The sequence below is a fragment of the Chroicocephalus ridibundus genome, chromosome 6, assembly GCF_963924245.1.
Source record: "Chroicocephalus ridibundus chromosome 6, bChrRid1.1, whole genome shotgun sequence".
In the NCBI taxonomy this organism is placed as follows: Eukaryota; Metazoa; Chordata; class Aves; order Charadriiformes; family Laridae; genus Chroicocephalus; species Chroicocephalus ridibundus.
The window spans coordinates 49,542,114-49,554,855 of record NC_086289.1 but is presented as its reverse complement, the minus strand read 5'-3'; the positions used below and the strand labels follow the sequence as shown (position 1 = coordinate 49,554,855).

The window sequence follows — 12,742 nt, the reverse complement described above, 5'->3', positions numbered from 1 at the left end:
GTGTAGCGTGTGTGCGAGTGAGCCGGAGGCCGGTGGCTTTATTTTGGTGGTTAGGAAGTGCTGACTAAAAATACCTATAGATTCGGTAACGTGGGAAGCCAGGGGATGAGCCGGGGAGGAGGGGCCGGGGAGGAAAAGAGATAGTGGGGTGCGGGGTGGGAGGACTTCAAAGCCAGGAGGAGAAACAGGATGTGCGGCGGCTTCCTGAAGGGTATCAAAATACATTCATACCACTCCGATGCAACCCGTTTATTTCCTTTCTCACGCAGTCGATACTCTTTTTTTTTTTTTTTTTTTTTTTTTGAGAATGAAGCAAAACAAGATGAATCGGGCACGGCGCGGGGGATTCAGAACCGGTTGTGGAGATGTGTTGAAGGGATTAGGTTTGGTGGAGGAACGGGAGTCGTGTTTACTTAGGTATCGTCATGCAGTATAGACTTGAGTGTGTCTTCAGTAAATAGAAGTGCGGGTCATGGAAATAGGGGACGGCAGGACGCATGGCTGGAGGTCCTTTGGCTCCAGGGTCAGCTGTAGAGAGCGATCGCCTGTTGAGTAGACAAGGCTGAACACATGCTTACTGAGATCTTACGTTGTCAGGAGTTATCACAGAAATAATACATGACAGCTCGCCTGTAAAAAGAGAATACTGTTAGCTTTGGGGCTAGGGCATTAATTACTGAAGCTGACTTATTTATTGACACCATTCTGCTCCCTGACTTTTATCATAAGGTTTTTTTGTCAACACCGGACAACACAACATCCAAAGAGTTTACCATTTTGTGATACTTGAACTTGATAAGAGTTTTCCATTAAGTGTCAAAAGACAAAATCCAAAATGTATCGAGACTTATGTTGAAACTAGCTTATTGTCCCACTTCTGTGTCCTGGATTGAGCCCACAGTTGTATCGTAACTTTGAATGTTTAATTACCTGGCAAAAGTAATGGTAAACTGAGGACTGTGACTGCTTCCTGGGGAATACCTAAAGAATTTGTTGCCAAAGATGGACCTGTAAGAACTGTAGGAGCCCGTTTGGAAGTGAGTGGAAATAATGGCTGGAATAAAAGATGCATCTTGGAAACTGTGTGAAAATCACTTTGTAAACCTACTTGTTTCTTCTAACAAAACAAAACACTGTTTCGGGAAAAAAAAAGATATGAGTTAAATATGCTGTGGAAGCTTGCAAATCCTCAAATCCTTGGGTGCTCTTTTGTCTTCCTTGCACAGCACACGCTGTTTTATTTTCAGTTCTTGCTGGTATTTTACCAATGTGTGTTTTTAGGGGAAAACCCTCTGAATGAACAATAATAAACAAATGTAATAATGTAATCCCCCTTGATCTGGAGGGATTAGCAGTAGCAGACCTCGCTTTGGGAAGTTGTTCGTAGTCTGTAAGAACTCCTTGTAACGTGTTTCTTAGAAGTGGAATGCGTTTCAGTGCCTAAGCTTTGTTGGCATTTAAACTAGTGCAAGACTTGACACTGACTCATTTTATGTGTTGCATGAGAGAGCGTGGTAGTTTTAATGAGGTAATGTCAGTTCTGTGTAAATCTGCATGTATAGGAAACACCATCTGCAGTAAGTTCTTACTTATACTCTTGTTTTACAGTACATGAATAAGTGGTAGAATCTAAAGTTAGTGATGTTACACAAATCATCAAGACAGATTTAGAATTGAGGCATATACTTAAAGGTGATTTAAGTGGCTATTGCATACCTAGCGGTGAAAAAACAGAGTAGGAACACATTTGCAGTCCCTGGTCCTCTCTGTTTTGTGGGATACCAGTGTTTGCAGCCACTCTCCTGCCTCCGGTTTTCAAGTAAGACGCATGATGAACTGGTCTTACCAGTTTGAGACCCCATAATATTTTTTGAAAAAGTGGTATTGCACTTTAACAGGTTTCTGCCAGAAATCCACTGAAGATCTATCTTCTTTTTTTTTTTTATGACAACTCTTTTGTGTTGGTGGCTCTATTTTTTGTGTCATAGTAATGACAAAAGCGCTTTACAAAGGTAGGTGGATATCATGTAGTTTTAGGCATGTCTCATAGTGTTTTAAGCTGTATAACTAGCTTCTCTTTTCATTTTCTGACATACAGTAGTACATTTTTAGGTGGTAAGTGATTTTAGTTGCTTTGATTTTTGGTGTGTTTACTGAAACCTTAGTGAAATGCTTGGGAAGTGTCTCTGTTGTCTCGGAGCTCATTTGACAAAATTCAGGACGCGTTCTTTTTCAGACTTCTTGTGCTGAGTTGTTAGCACTGCCTGGGTATCTCAGATTATGCTGCACTCCTGGAGCGGATTTAATTGTTGCTGTATAATATGTTTAGTCCTGTGAAGCAAAGACTTTAGAGTTTGTGTACATAAATGTCTTCTAAATTGCTTTGTTCCGGGTCCCTGTCAGAGGATGTACACTAATTGCACGCTTTCACTCGGCAGAGGATATTGTGAATAGCGTTTATCTATCCCACCTCCTGCTTTTGCTGAGTTTCTGATGCGCTGTTAACAGTGACCAAGCTTTGACTTGATGTTTTCATGTAGTGTCTACGTTTAACAAATGATGTGCAGGTGAGGGAGTTGGACAGAACTATTGCATTTGGTAGGTTGCTCCAGTGCTCTTACTACTAACTCATAATGTGTGTGGAGAATATGAATTTATTAAATGTTGTACACCTGAATTCCTATCACTCTGACACTTGAGTTTTTATTAGCATTGCAGCTTTTCCTTTTCATTTAGATTTGATCTAATCTTATTTTGATGAGAGGGCTTACTAGGTATTTATATAGAGAACCTAAACAATATTTTCCAAATATCTTAAAATCCAAACCAATATACATAATTGGCAAAAGTGTGGGTTGTTTGGTTTTTTTTTTTTAAAATTGCTATTATTATTTTTTGCGGTTTTCCTAAAGTAGCTGAGTGGCAGTAAAGAAATTTAGTTTAAAAGTCAGGTAACAGGTTGCAATAGTGAACTTCCATCTTTTCAAAATAAAAAGGTTGGTGTTTATTATTTTAGTGACGCATTTCATGGTTTCCCTGTTGAATTAGGCTACTAGATATGTCATGTGAAAATATTTTCTGGTTTAAATTAGTCCAGTGACCAAAACTGGTGAATTGATACGGTCAGTACGAAATAAATAAGTGTGATATTGCTGCTCTTTCATCACTTGCACGTTTCGCCATTTGAAGTGCAAGTTTAAGTGTCACAGTGTGCAGTTTTAAGTGACAGCCTCTGTGAAGAGGCTTGGAACATAGTTCCACAGTTAGGTCTAAAACTGGTTTAATTTCTCTCTTCTCCCCAAAACAACTTTATTTGGTGATTCTGACTAACCATTCATACTACCTACACTTTCTAAACAAACCCTTGGAAAACATTGGTGTCCATTTCCTCAGTATACTTCTCCCATTTCTTACCTCTTTCCCTTTGCATCCTTTGAACGGTGAAACATGCAGTCTTCAGAATGCAGAATTGCATACTTGATGAATGCACCAAAAATCTAAACAATCAAGCAGGTATCTGGTGATGTTCATAACTTGATTTTTATGCAGCCATTATAACCATAGGTTTTTGGTGAAAAAGTAAGACTTAGTGTAATCAATCAAAGACTGGACCACCGTAAGGCTGACAAGTCTCCCACAGTCACAGATATTAAGAGGTGTTTGGAAAGATGTGAAATCCCATGCTCCGTACTTCACCTGACAAGTGCTGTGAGGTTATGTTTGACTCAGGACTGAGAATCATCCTCCCTGCCTCCCCAAAACCTCAATAAATTTGTCAGTGCCTTAAAGTTAAACACTTGGGCTACAAAGTAAAGGCTTTTATCCCATTAGAAAACCAAAACTTCTATTTCTTCTGTTCCCTTGGGTAGAAAGTCTCTTTTAATACTGAAAGACTGCAGTATAGTAGACATACAAATTGTGACTTATGTAGAAATATTTAATTTTTACTCTTTTAAGGAAACATGAAACTATAGTAAATGATTTCCTTTCAAAGTCCACTGTACAGTGCATTTAAAGTGACGATTAAGTAATGTTATATCTGAAATACTTCATGTAAAAATAGGATGGTGAAGCTACAGAGTATAAACTAAAAAATGAAATTCTTATTAGGAACAACTGACACGTGCAGTTCATGCTTATTAATTACAGACTACAGTATCAGAAGCTCTCTGGGGATTACTAGCCTCTTTCATGAATTTATTTTTTTATTTTCTTTCATATGTTTTATTAAAATAGGTATTATTTTTTTAAGGCAGTGTTCAGTCATTGCTGCTGTTCTCGGTTCTTCTGCAATATCTCACTTAAGGGTAATTTCGAGTGTAGTCTCTTTTTGGAGTCTAATGGTGTTAAAAACCGGTTCTGCTCGTGCCTCTCAATCTGTCAACGTTAAGTGTGGCGTTTAAAAATAATACGTATACTTCCTCCTCTCCCACACCCAAGTTGATGAAAAGCTCATTGATGCTTCTGAGAGCACAGGTTTTAACTGTGGAAGTTGCTTAAGTGTCTGTTCATGCTTTCCATCAGCATACATATCCCGACTTGGCAAACATCGTGCGTGAAGTTCAGTCTCTGTTCCTGTTAAACGGTCACGTTCTCTGCTCAGATACAGTTGTGGTAGGCTTTACAGTGCCAGGCGTTACTGACTTGACTTTCAAAACTGTAATAATCTGTTTAACACAAAAGAAAAAAAAAAGCAGGGGGAGAGAGGAAGAAAAAGAAAATTCTGATTTTACAGTAAAACTTACTGCACCGTGCTTCATATCTGCAGTTTTTTAAAAAGGAGTATATGTAAGACACTTTAAATCTACTTTCAAGCCGTGGTCTTTGAAAGTGGAGGTGTTATGTTATTCAGATATGATAAGTAGTTAGAACTCAATACTGTGATGTAGTTTTCATCCTATTAATTTGTCATACCTTATCTAAAGTTTAGAAAATGTTGATTCCACATTTTATTGGGAGAGGTATTTCTAGTAGCAGCTGAGGATGGACACTACTGTGAAAGGTCCTGGATAAGACCTCGTGCAGAAAACAGTTCTGGCTGCCTGTGTTTAAGATAACAATTAAAGAGGAAGAAGGACAGGGAGTATCTGCTTGCCAATTAGGAGACTCTCAGAGAGAGTACCAGAAAAGCTCATCTTGTTTCTTTTAGCAGAATAAAAGGTGAAAAGGGTCTGTTTGCTGTCTTCAGAGACATTCAGAGGGGAAGGAAACATCCAGGGAGAAATAACTGTTTAAGCTAAAGGACAGTGTTGTCGTAAATCTGCCTGCAGCATTCAGATTCTGTAAGAGCTTTCCAATTTGAGCGTTGGGAACTGGGTAACTACTTAGAAGTAACCATTTCTGAAAAGGGCTGCCAAATGTCCCGCATGTGTTATTGCAGTGGCCTAAACACTATGCCTGGGAAACCTTGTATTCCTCTGTTGACAATCATCCTGTCTCATTAGAAACTTCCTTTTCTACTTGTTCTTATCCATGTTGCGTTTAGTCAGCAGGTGATTTTTTTTAATTTTTTTTTTCCCCCCTCCTGCTAGGCCAGACAGTTAGGGAAAAATAAACAGCACTCATAGCTGGACCTTTGAAAATATATCAGTGAACTGCAAATCAGCTGTTCATTGTGGAACATGAAATAGAGATTTGATGGGTAAGTCTGTATTAATCAGCTTCCTTTAGCCAAAATACTTGCAGAGAAAATACCAAGTGAACAATAACTCAGCCAGATCATGTCTTGGTCTCATGACCTAATGCTGTATCACCTCGGGCTGCAAGCTTCTCGGATTTAGCAAGCCACACAGGGTCAAGCCCGAGATGAGACCTCTGAAGGGAAAGTGTAGGTGCTGGAGGAAGCGGTGTTGGTGAGTCAGTGCTCTCCTCCTGTCGGCTCTCTGTCCGCGTGAAGCTGGGTGCAGCAGTCTCTGTACGCTATTGGACCTTACAAATTAAAAATTAGTATGGAAATGCTAGCTGAATGGAAAAGTAACTTTTGGATGCACATTAGAACCGTAAAATTCTTGTGTCTAATATTTTGTGGGGCTTTCCCCCCTCAATATTTACAGTCTTTTTTTTTTTTTTTCAGATGACGCCAAACACTTAGTACCCAACAAAATGAGAGACTTTTTCTGTACCATAAACTTGGACCAAGAAGAAGTTTTTCGTACACAGGTAGTTGAAAAGTCTTTAAGGTAAGCCTAATTTTTAAATGGAGATGATAAGCAAGACTGCCTCGGTTGGGAATAAAACCAAGATACGTTATCAATGTGGTTCTGCTTTTTCTTGTACCTTTTTAAAATGAGAACTGACTTGTGGCAGCTACTCAGAACATGTCACAGCAGTGTGTAAATCAAGAGTAGCTGAAAGAAGACAGAATTGAGGCTTGTGAGTTCTACGGTGCTTTTAAAGTGAAGCATGCTCAAACATATTTCACTATAACTTTATATTGTTCCATTAGGCAGCATAACATTCTTTTTCTTACTAGGTTGTTTCCAGGGGAAAGAAATATGCTCAATACTTGCTCTTCATGTCATTTCCTACTTCTGACATGCAGTTGGTCTTTATTGGTGGAATTCTGCTTTTAGTGTCTGTCTTGTAAAACCTGTTTCTAGAATGAAGGAACCGGAACTTTTCCATGTATGAGAGTTGCGTGTGCTGTGGGATGCCCCCCTGAGTAGGCCTCCCTCGCTCCTGAATTAGGCCTCCCTCGCTCCTGAATTAGGCCTCCCTCGCTCCTGAATTAGGCCTCCCTCGCTCCTGAATTAGGCCTCCCTCGCTCCTGAATTAGGCCTCCCTCGCTCCTGAATTCTTGTTTTGGGAACTACACCCAGCACTCACACAGAATGCCTTGCTTTGCCTCCCTGAGCAGCGCTTACCTGTAGATTCTGCTACTGCTTTAGAGCCTTAAAAACAATCAAAGAAGAAGTCGTGATGACACAGCTGCAGTAGTGTGGGTGCTCTTATGTCTCAGAACTCTTTAAGCTCACTGCTGACCCACACTGAAGCGTCGTTGCAGCTGCCTCGCTCAGGGCACCTGAGTGATGGTTTCAGTTACCTGGAGGAGATGTTAAACCTTCTTCTTAAAACCCAGAAAGCCTGCTCAAACTCTTGAAAGTTTTCCTAATTCTTGTTGTTTCCAGTAGTTTTATTTTTGGTGTTTGTTTATTGAGCTATCTCTCTAGGCGTTTCCAGGTGAGGAACAGCATACTGCTAATATGGCAAATTTAAACAGGCAATTTTACTTTTTCAAAACATTTTAAGGCCTCCATATGCTTTTGCATGAAAAGCAAACACCACGTGCATGCAATTGGGAGCAAATATTTTGCTCATACTCCTGATCTGTGACTGCTGTAGTCAGATCCAGAAAATTTTCAGAGTTTAAGTGGTTGCAATTGAGATTGATTACCAAAACAAACTCAATTGAGTAGTCCTTCAGAGAAGGATGTTAAAGAGACTGTATTGATAAAGCAGAAACTTAAAATTTGCCCTTCAAATAGACAGTAGTTTTATGGGTAAAAGGGAACCCAACGTATCCTTTAAAAAGAAAGGCACTGCTGTCTGATTTTTGACATATTCATAGTTGAAAACCTAAAAGTTACTACTGTGCTTAGAAACAAGACCCATTATGTTTAATGTTTATGCAGACACTTTTATCTTGTTCGGTTAAGAATTATTAAATTTATATACATTAATCACTGGATAATAAAGAAGTATTAATTGCATAGTAAAATATTTTATAAAATAAATTGCCTTAGATCCTTCAAAATTTTTTTAAATAGTACTGAAGTTTTAACTGAAACTCGATTAAATGAAAACAGTGCTTTACAGAGGAAAGGAAGAAAAATCTCACTATAACAAAGCAACAGTTTACGGGAAGGAGGTCTCAAGTGACACGCACCTCCCCCTCAGATTGGGAATGTTTCAGGTGATATGAAATTAATATTTCTAAGTTGAGAACATTTATTTGGAGTTAGAAGTCACTGTTCTGGATCACCCTTTGCCCATTGGTGCCTTTTTGTCTCCACTGACTACACAGGGAACTCCTTCATCCTCTGAATTATGGCTGTGTTAAGTTAGAGTCACGGCATGAGTGGGGTTTCACACAAATTGGTCAAACGTAATAAAATAAGTCATCCTCTATTAGCACCAACCAGTGTTGGATGCCTTCACTCGATTACTAGTGTGTATGCAGTTATGAAGGCTGACACTTGTTCCAAAGACTTAATTATACCATCTTGTTGCTTATTACTGTGTTAAACTGGAATACCGTACGAACCTAGAGGTACTGGAAGGGAAGATGAAAGCTCTGATCTCTTATTAGTCTGAAAACTTTATAAACTGCTTTTCAGTAAGGTGTAGTACAGTGTAATTTCAGCCATAAGTACAACTTTGAATTTAATTGCTTTGTCTTATATTATTTGGTTTTTTCCTCACACACACAATTCACAGTCTGTTTTTCTCACCTTATTCTGGGTTACAAATTTATACTAGCTGTAATCTAAATTGTATTCTACAAATATCCGCTAGTTAAATGTCTGTGGAAGTAATTATCACTAGAATTAAAATCACATTTGACTACAGTGATTGAAAAATAATGAATAAATGTATTTTTAAATGTGCAAATAGGTTTAGGCTTCCACCAGCACTGGGACTATTGTTAGAGTGCAGATGCGAAGCAAATGGCTTTTCGAAGTTAGAAAAACATGAATTAATACTGAAGTGAAAGAAGGATATTTTGGCTAATGACTCAAGAAATATTTCCTGACATGGTGTGGGATTTCTGTAGGGTCTGAAGAACGAATTTTTTTTTCCCTTGTAAAGTCTGAAGAACTTCTGTGAGCCTCCTCAAATATCCATGGTGAAATATGAGGAATTGTGGAGGGGTTGTGCTATGTGTGTGTTGCATTTTTTATTATTATTATTTAAACTAAATTCAGTTTCTTTTTTTCAAACTAAACTTCGTGTGAATGCAAGGTTATAGCAAAAATTATTTCTCTTGTTGATATAGCTGTTGCTTTTATCAAATGACAGATCTAGGGGCATTGGTCAGTTCCTGTCATAGAACTGCCAGTTTCACGTAACATGGAAGGGAAGGGCAAAGGAGTATGTCACACATTTAAATTTCATCTCCTGTATTACGGTAATCCAGTTCTTCCTGTATGTCAGTCTGGTCTTCCTTTGAATTAGCACTATCTTCTAATTTTGTATCTGTCACAGTCTTTAAAGTTCTTGCATCAAAGTCACAAATGAAAGTACTAAACTGACTGAATCCCTGAGGAACAGGTTGAGTAAGTTCTCCATTCAATTATTCCTCATTGGTATAACCTATTGTACCCCTTCAGCCAGTTCTGTATCCACCTAAGAATTTCTTTACTAGTCCTTTGTATTCTCCACCTTAAATTTTCTCTCTGTGCCTCATACTTTGCTAACAAATTAACAACTCATTCATAAGGTGGTGGTGTTAATCTAGGTAAGGAAAAATGTATCGATATGAATAAAATAAATCTATTTGTGCTCATACTGTTCACCTGCTCTTTCTGGCCAAATTTGAGACTTCATGTAAATGTTGAGGTTAAAATAATGATTGTTAGTGGCTGATCATTCTGTGAAATTTGTACTTTTTAGCTGTAGGATATGGCTGCTAGAAAGGTTTTTGGAAGTCTCTGCTAATAGCCTCCGTCTCAGGCTGATTATAACTGGATGCGTAGAGTTATATAGATCCAGCAAGAATCAGGACTTAACGCTTTGCGACAGGAAGTTGTTGATGTACGTCGTAGTGGAGTGTTCCTCTTAGGGTGTCTGGCTGAAGCTGAGCTAATCGCAGTTTCCCTTGGTGCCAGTGCCAGCTATTCACCCACAGTTCGCTCTTTCCGCTGTAACATCTCTTTGATTGTACTGGTACAACTATTATTTGCATAGCTGTTAGGGGAGCCGTATCACAGAATTGACCAAAGTTTAAAATAAGCCTTTGTTTCATTATTTTTTTTTTTTGGTCTGAGTTGTTGTGTCAATACAATTAAAATGAGCAGTGAAGGTAATAAGGAAATTGAGGCTGCTTAGGGCTGCACTGCTGGTAAAGGTAACGCTTGCGAATTTATACCTTTAGTGGTGGAGTTGATGAGAAGAACCCAGCCCTTGAAATCAAAGCTGAATTTGTTGGCTTTCAAATTAAAAAAAAAAAAAAAAAAGTAAAAAAAAAAAAAAAAAAGTGGGGAGCTGAAAAACCACAAGCAGATTTTTCAGCTGAGAATTCTTAAATTATTTCTCAGTGTAGTGCAAAGGCTAATACCGATTTGTCTGCTTTAAAGCCCGTGGTAAAAGGTCTGTGTTTGAACAAAAGGAACATTTTCACTTGTGAAATTCCTCATAATGAATTCCTGCAGTTAAAGCTCTTGTTTCTAAAAATCAATTCTAGAAATTTGGAATACTAGATTTTTCACTTGTGTTCTTTCCCACTTTTTAAATTAGTTATCAGCTCTTTTCTTATTTTTAAATTATTTAGTGAACCATTGGTCCCTAAGCGTTTAGTGTTTTTTCTGTAATTATTTTGGAGGGAAGAGAGTAGGGATGATATCCTATTCTTCCTGGTATTCTTTTGGGTAGGTAGTAATATGAACTGACTGTTCTAAACGTAAGCATATTTGTATTAGTTTAATAAAGTATTGTAACAATACAGTGTCAGAAAATTACTTTACTGGGAAACAAACAAAACCCCCTTTGTTTCTGGGTTTGGTATAACTGGTATAATTGTCATCACATCACTTGTCTCTAGAAAGAAAGCAGAGGCTAAAATTACTTTAATGAAGCTGAAGTTTCATGAAGCTGAATTAGTTTCATTCCCTGGTGATGTTAATACATTGCAGTTGAAAGTATTTGAAGTTTAAGAATCCAGTAGTTCCAAAATAGCAGGTTGTTTCTTGTGGATGCACATAATTTTCAGAGTTCACAACTTGCAGTGACACAAATAGCATTGTGGTTTTGTTCGGTCTTTCAAAATACAGCATTCTGACTACTGGCTGTGGTTGCATCAATAAGTACTCCTTCAATTTAATGGAAGTATAAATTCCTTGAGTGAAGATACCAACACATTGTGTGAAATATGTCTAATGTAGAGGAACTCAAAAGTCTTTTTACCTAGAGGGCTGCACAAATGGCAGTTAAGTAGGGTGAACCGTAAACGTATTGGACTTCGTTAGCTGGAGAAATGTGGTGACCGTTTCAGCATGCAGGAGGACATGTGTATTTGAGATTAACATTTCTCTTTTTCACTCTTCTGTTTTATAGTGGCTCCTGCGTATGGTTTCTTTTTGCAGGTCTGAATCTTTGAGCATCAAATTTGACATGGAAATTAGAGCTAAACAAATGTCAATTAGTGAAGTAATTAGCAAATTGTGTTTTAATGTAATTTAATGACATACTGAATGAAGAGAGAGAAACTAAAACTTGTGAGTGTCTCAGGAAGTCACTGGGGGTGGATAGACAGAAAAAAGAAGAATAGAATTGAAATTGCAGGGGAGACAACGCTTTCTTTATGTGCGCTCTGATTTTTTTTTTTCTCTTTTGAAACATACGTAAAGCATTCTTAACTTGCAGTGTTATTGTATGTTCTTGTAATGAAATGGTTGCGGATGGCTTTAATGATAGATAAGTATAGTGCTAAAGGCCAAGGTCTGTGACTGCAGCAAAAATGTGGCATTTTGATGTTTGTCTTCTGTATAAATTCCATAAAGTGTTTTTCTATTTTAACTTTCAGTCTTTCTTTTCAGCCCTTATTTTGGGGAAGAGTTTTACTTTGAGATTCCAAGAACGTTCCAGTGGTTGTCCTTCTACATTTATGATAAAAGTGTTTTGCAAAAAGACCTGCGTATAGGTAAGTTCTGGGATACTATTTACATCTTACATTAACGTTTGGTTACTTTCAGTATAAATATCTGTAATATTAAGGATAAAATTATTAAAGTGATGCATTTTTCAAAACACAGTGTATAGTGCACTTTAACTAAATGTTCCTTTAAACTTTGAAAAGCAGGATTTTGTTTCCTTCCTTTATTCTATTATATTAAAATATGTTTATTTTTTAGGCTAATAGGATATTTTATAGTCTTATAGCCTCAATACATAATTTTTTTTAAATTCTGTTTTTTCTCCACTTCTCTTTCATTGGAATATTTGAGTAATTGTCACTACCTGTAGGACAGAATGCATTGTGGAATAAGTGCAATTGTGGAATAATTCTTAACACTGTGTATAGGTTTCGTTTTGTTTTTTTTTTTTTTCCTTTGTCAGTGCAACCTGTAACTTAGTGACATACAAAGCATTTTGCATCAACTCATGTATTTCAGGTGAAAAGTTACAGGGGGTGGAATTATTATTGTGGGTTTTTTTTCCCCACTGCATAATGGCTCTATTGCAGCTGCTGTTTGGATACAGTTGCTATAAAGCTCAGTCTGCTGTGGAAGAAGCCTTCATGTTATTTGAATTGAGGAAGGAAATAATTTGCACCAGGATGCCATATAATTTGGTATAATAACAGCTTGCCAAATAGCAATCGGAAGAGTAAAAGGCATCTACCTTCAGTAGATGCAGACAAGCAGTCTTCAGCACTGTTATTGTTCACTCAAATCTTTATTATGTTATTTCCAGCCACAAGTGTGTTCTTTATTTGACCTAATCTTGTTATTAGTGATATCCAAGATAACACGTCGTAGTTAACTTAATTTGGCTTTATATAAACTATTTTTCTGCTTTATTTATG

General features: G+C 37.6%; 1 protein-coding gene across 1 annotated transcript in view; it reads left to right on the top strand.

Annotated features, from left to right (window-relative positions):
• RASA2 (RAS p21 protein activator 2) overlaps positions 1-12,742 on the top strand; it is a 49,113-nt gene that overhangs the window by 630 nt on the left and 35,741 nt on the right. Inside the window, exons 2-3 of the mRNA XM_063338681.1 lie at positions 6,074-6,179; positions 11,754-11,857. Of these exons, the coding sequence (XP_063194751.1) occupies positions 6,074-6,179; positions 11,754-11,857 (210 nt within the window). The remainder of the gene's footprint in view (positions 1-6,073; positions 6,180-11,753; positions 11,858-12,742) is intronic.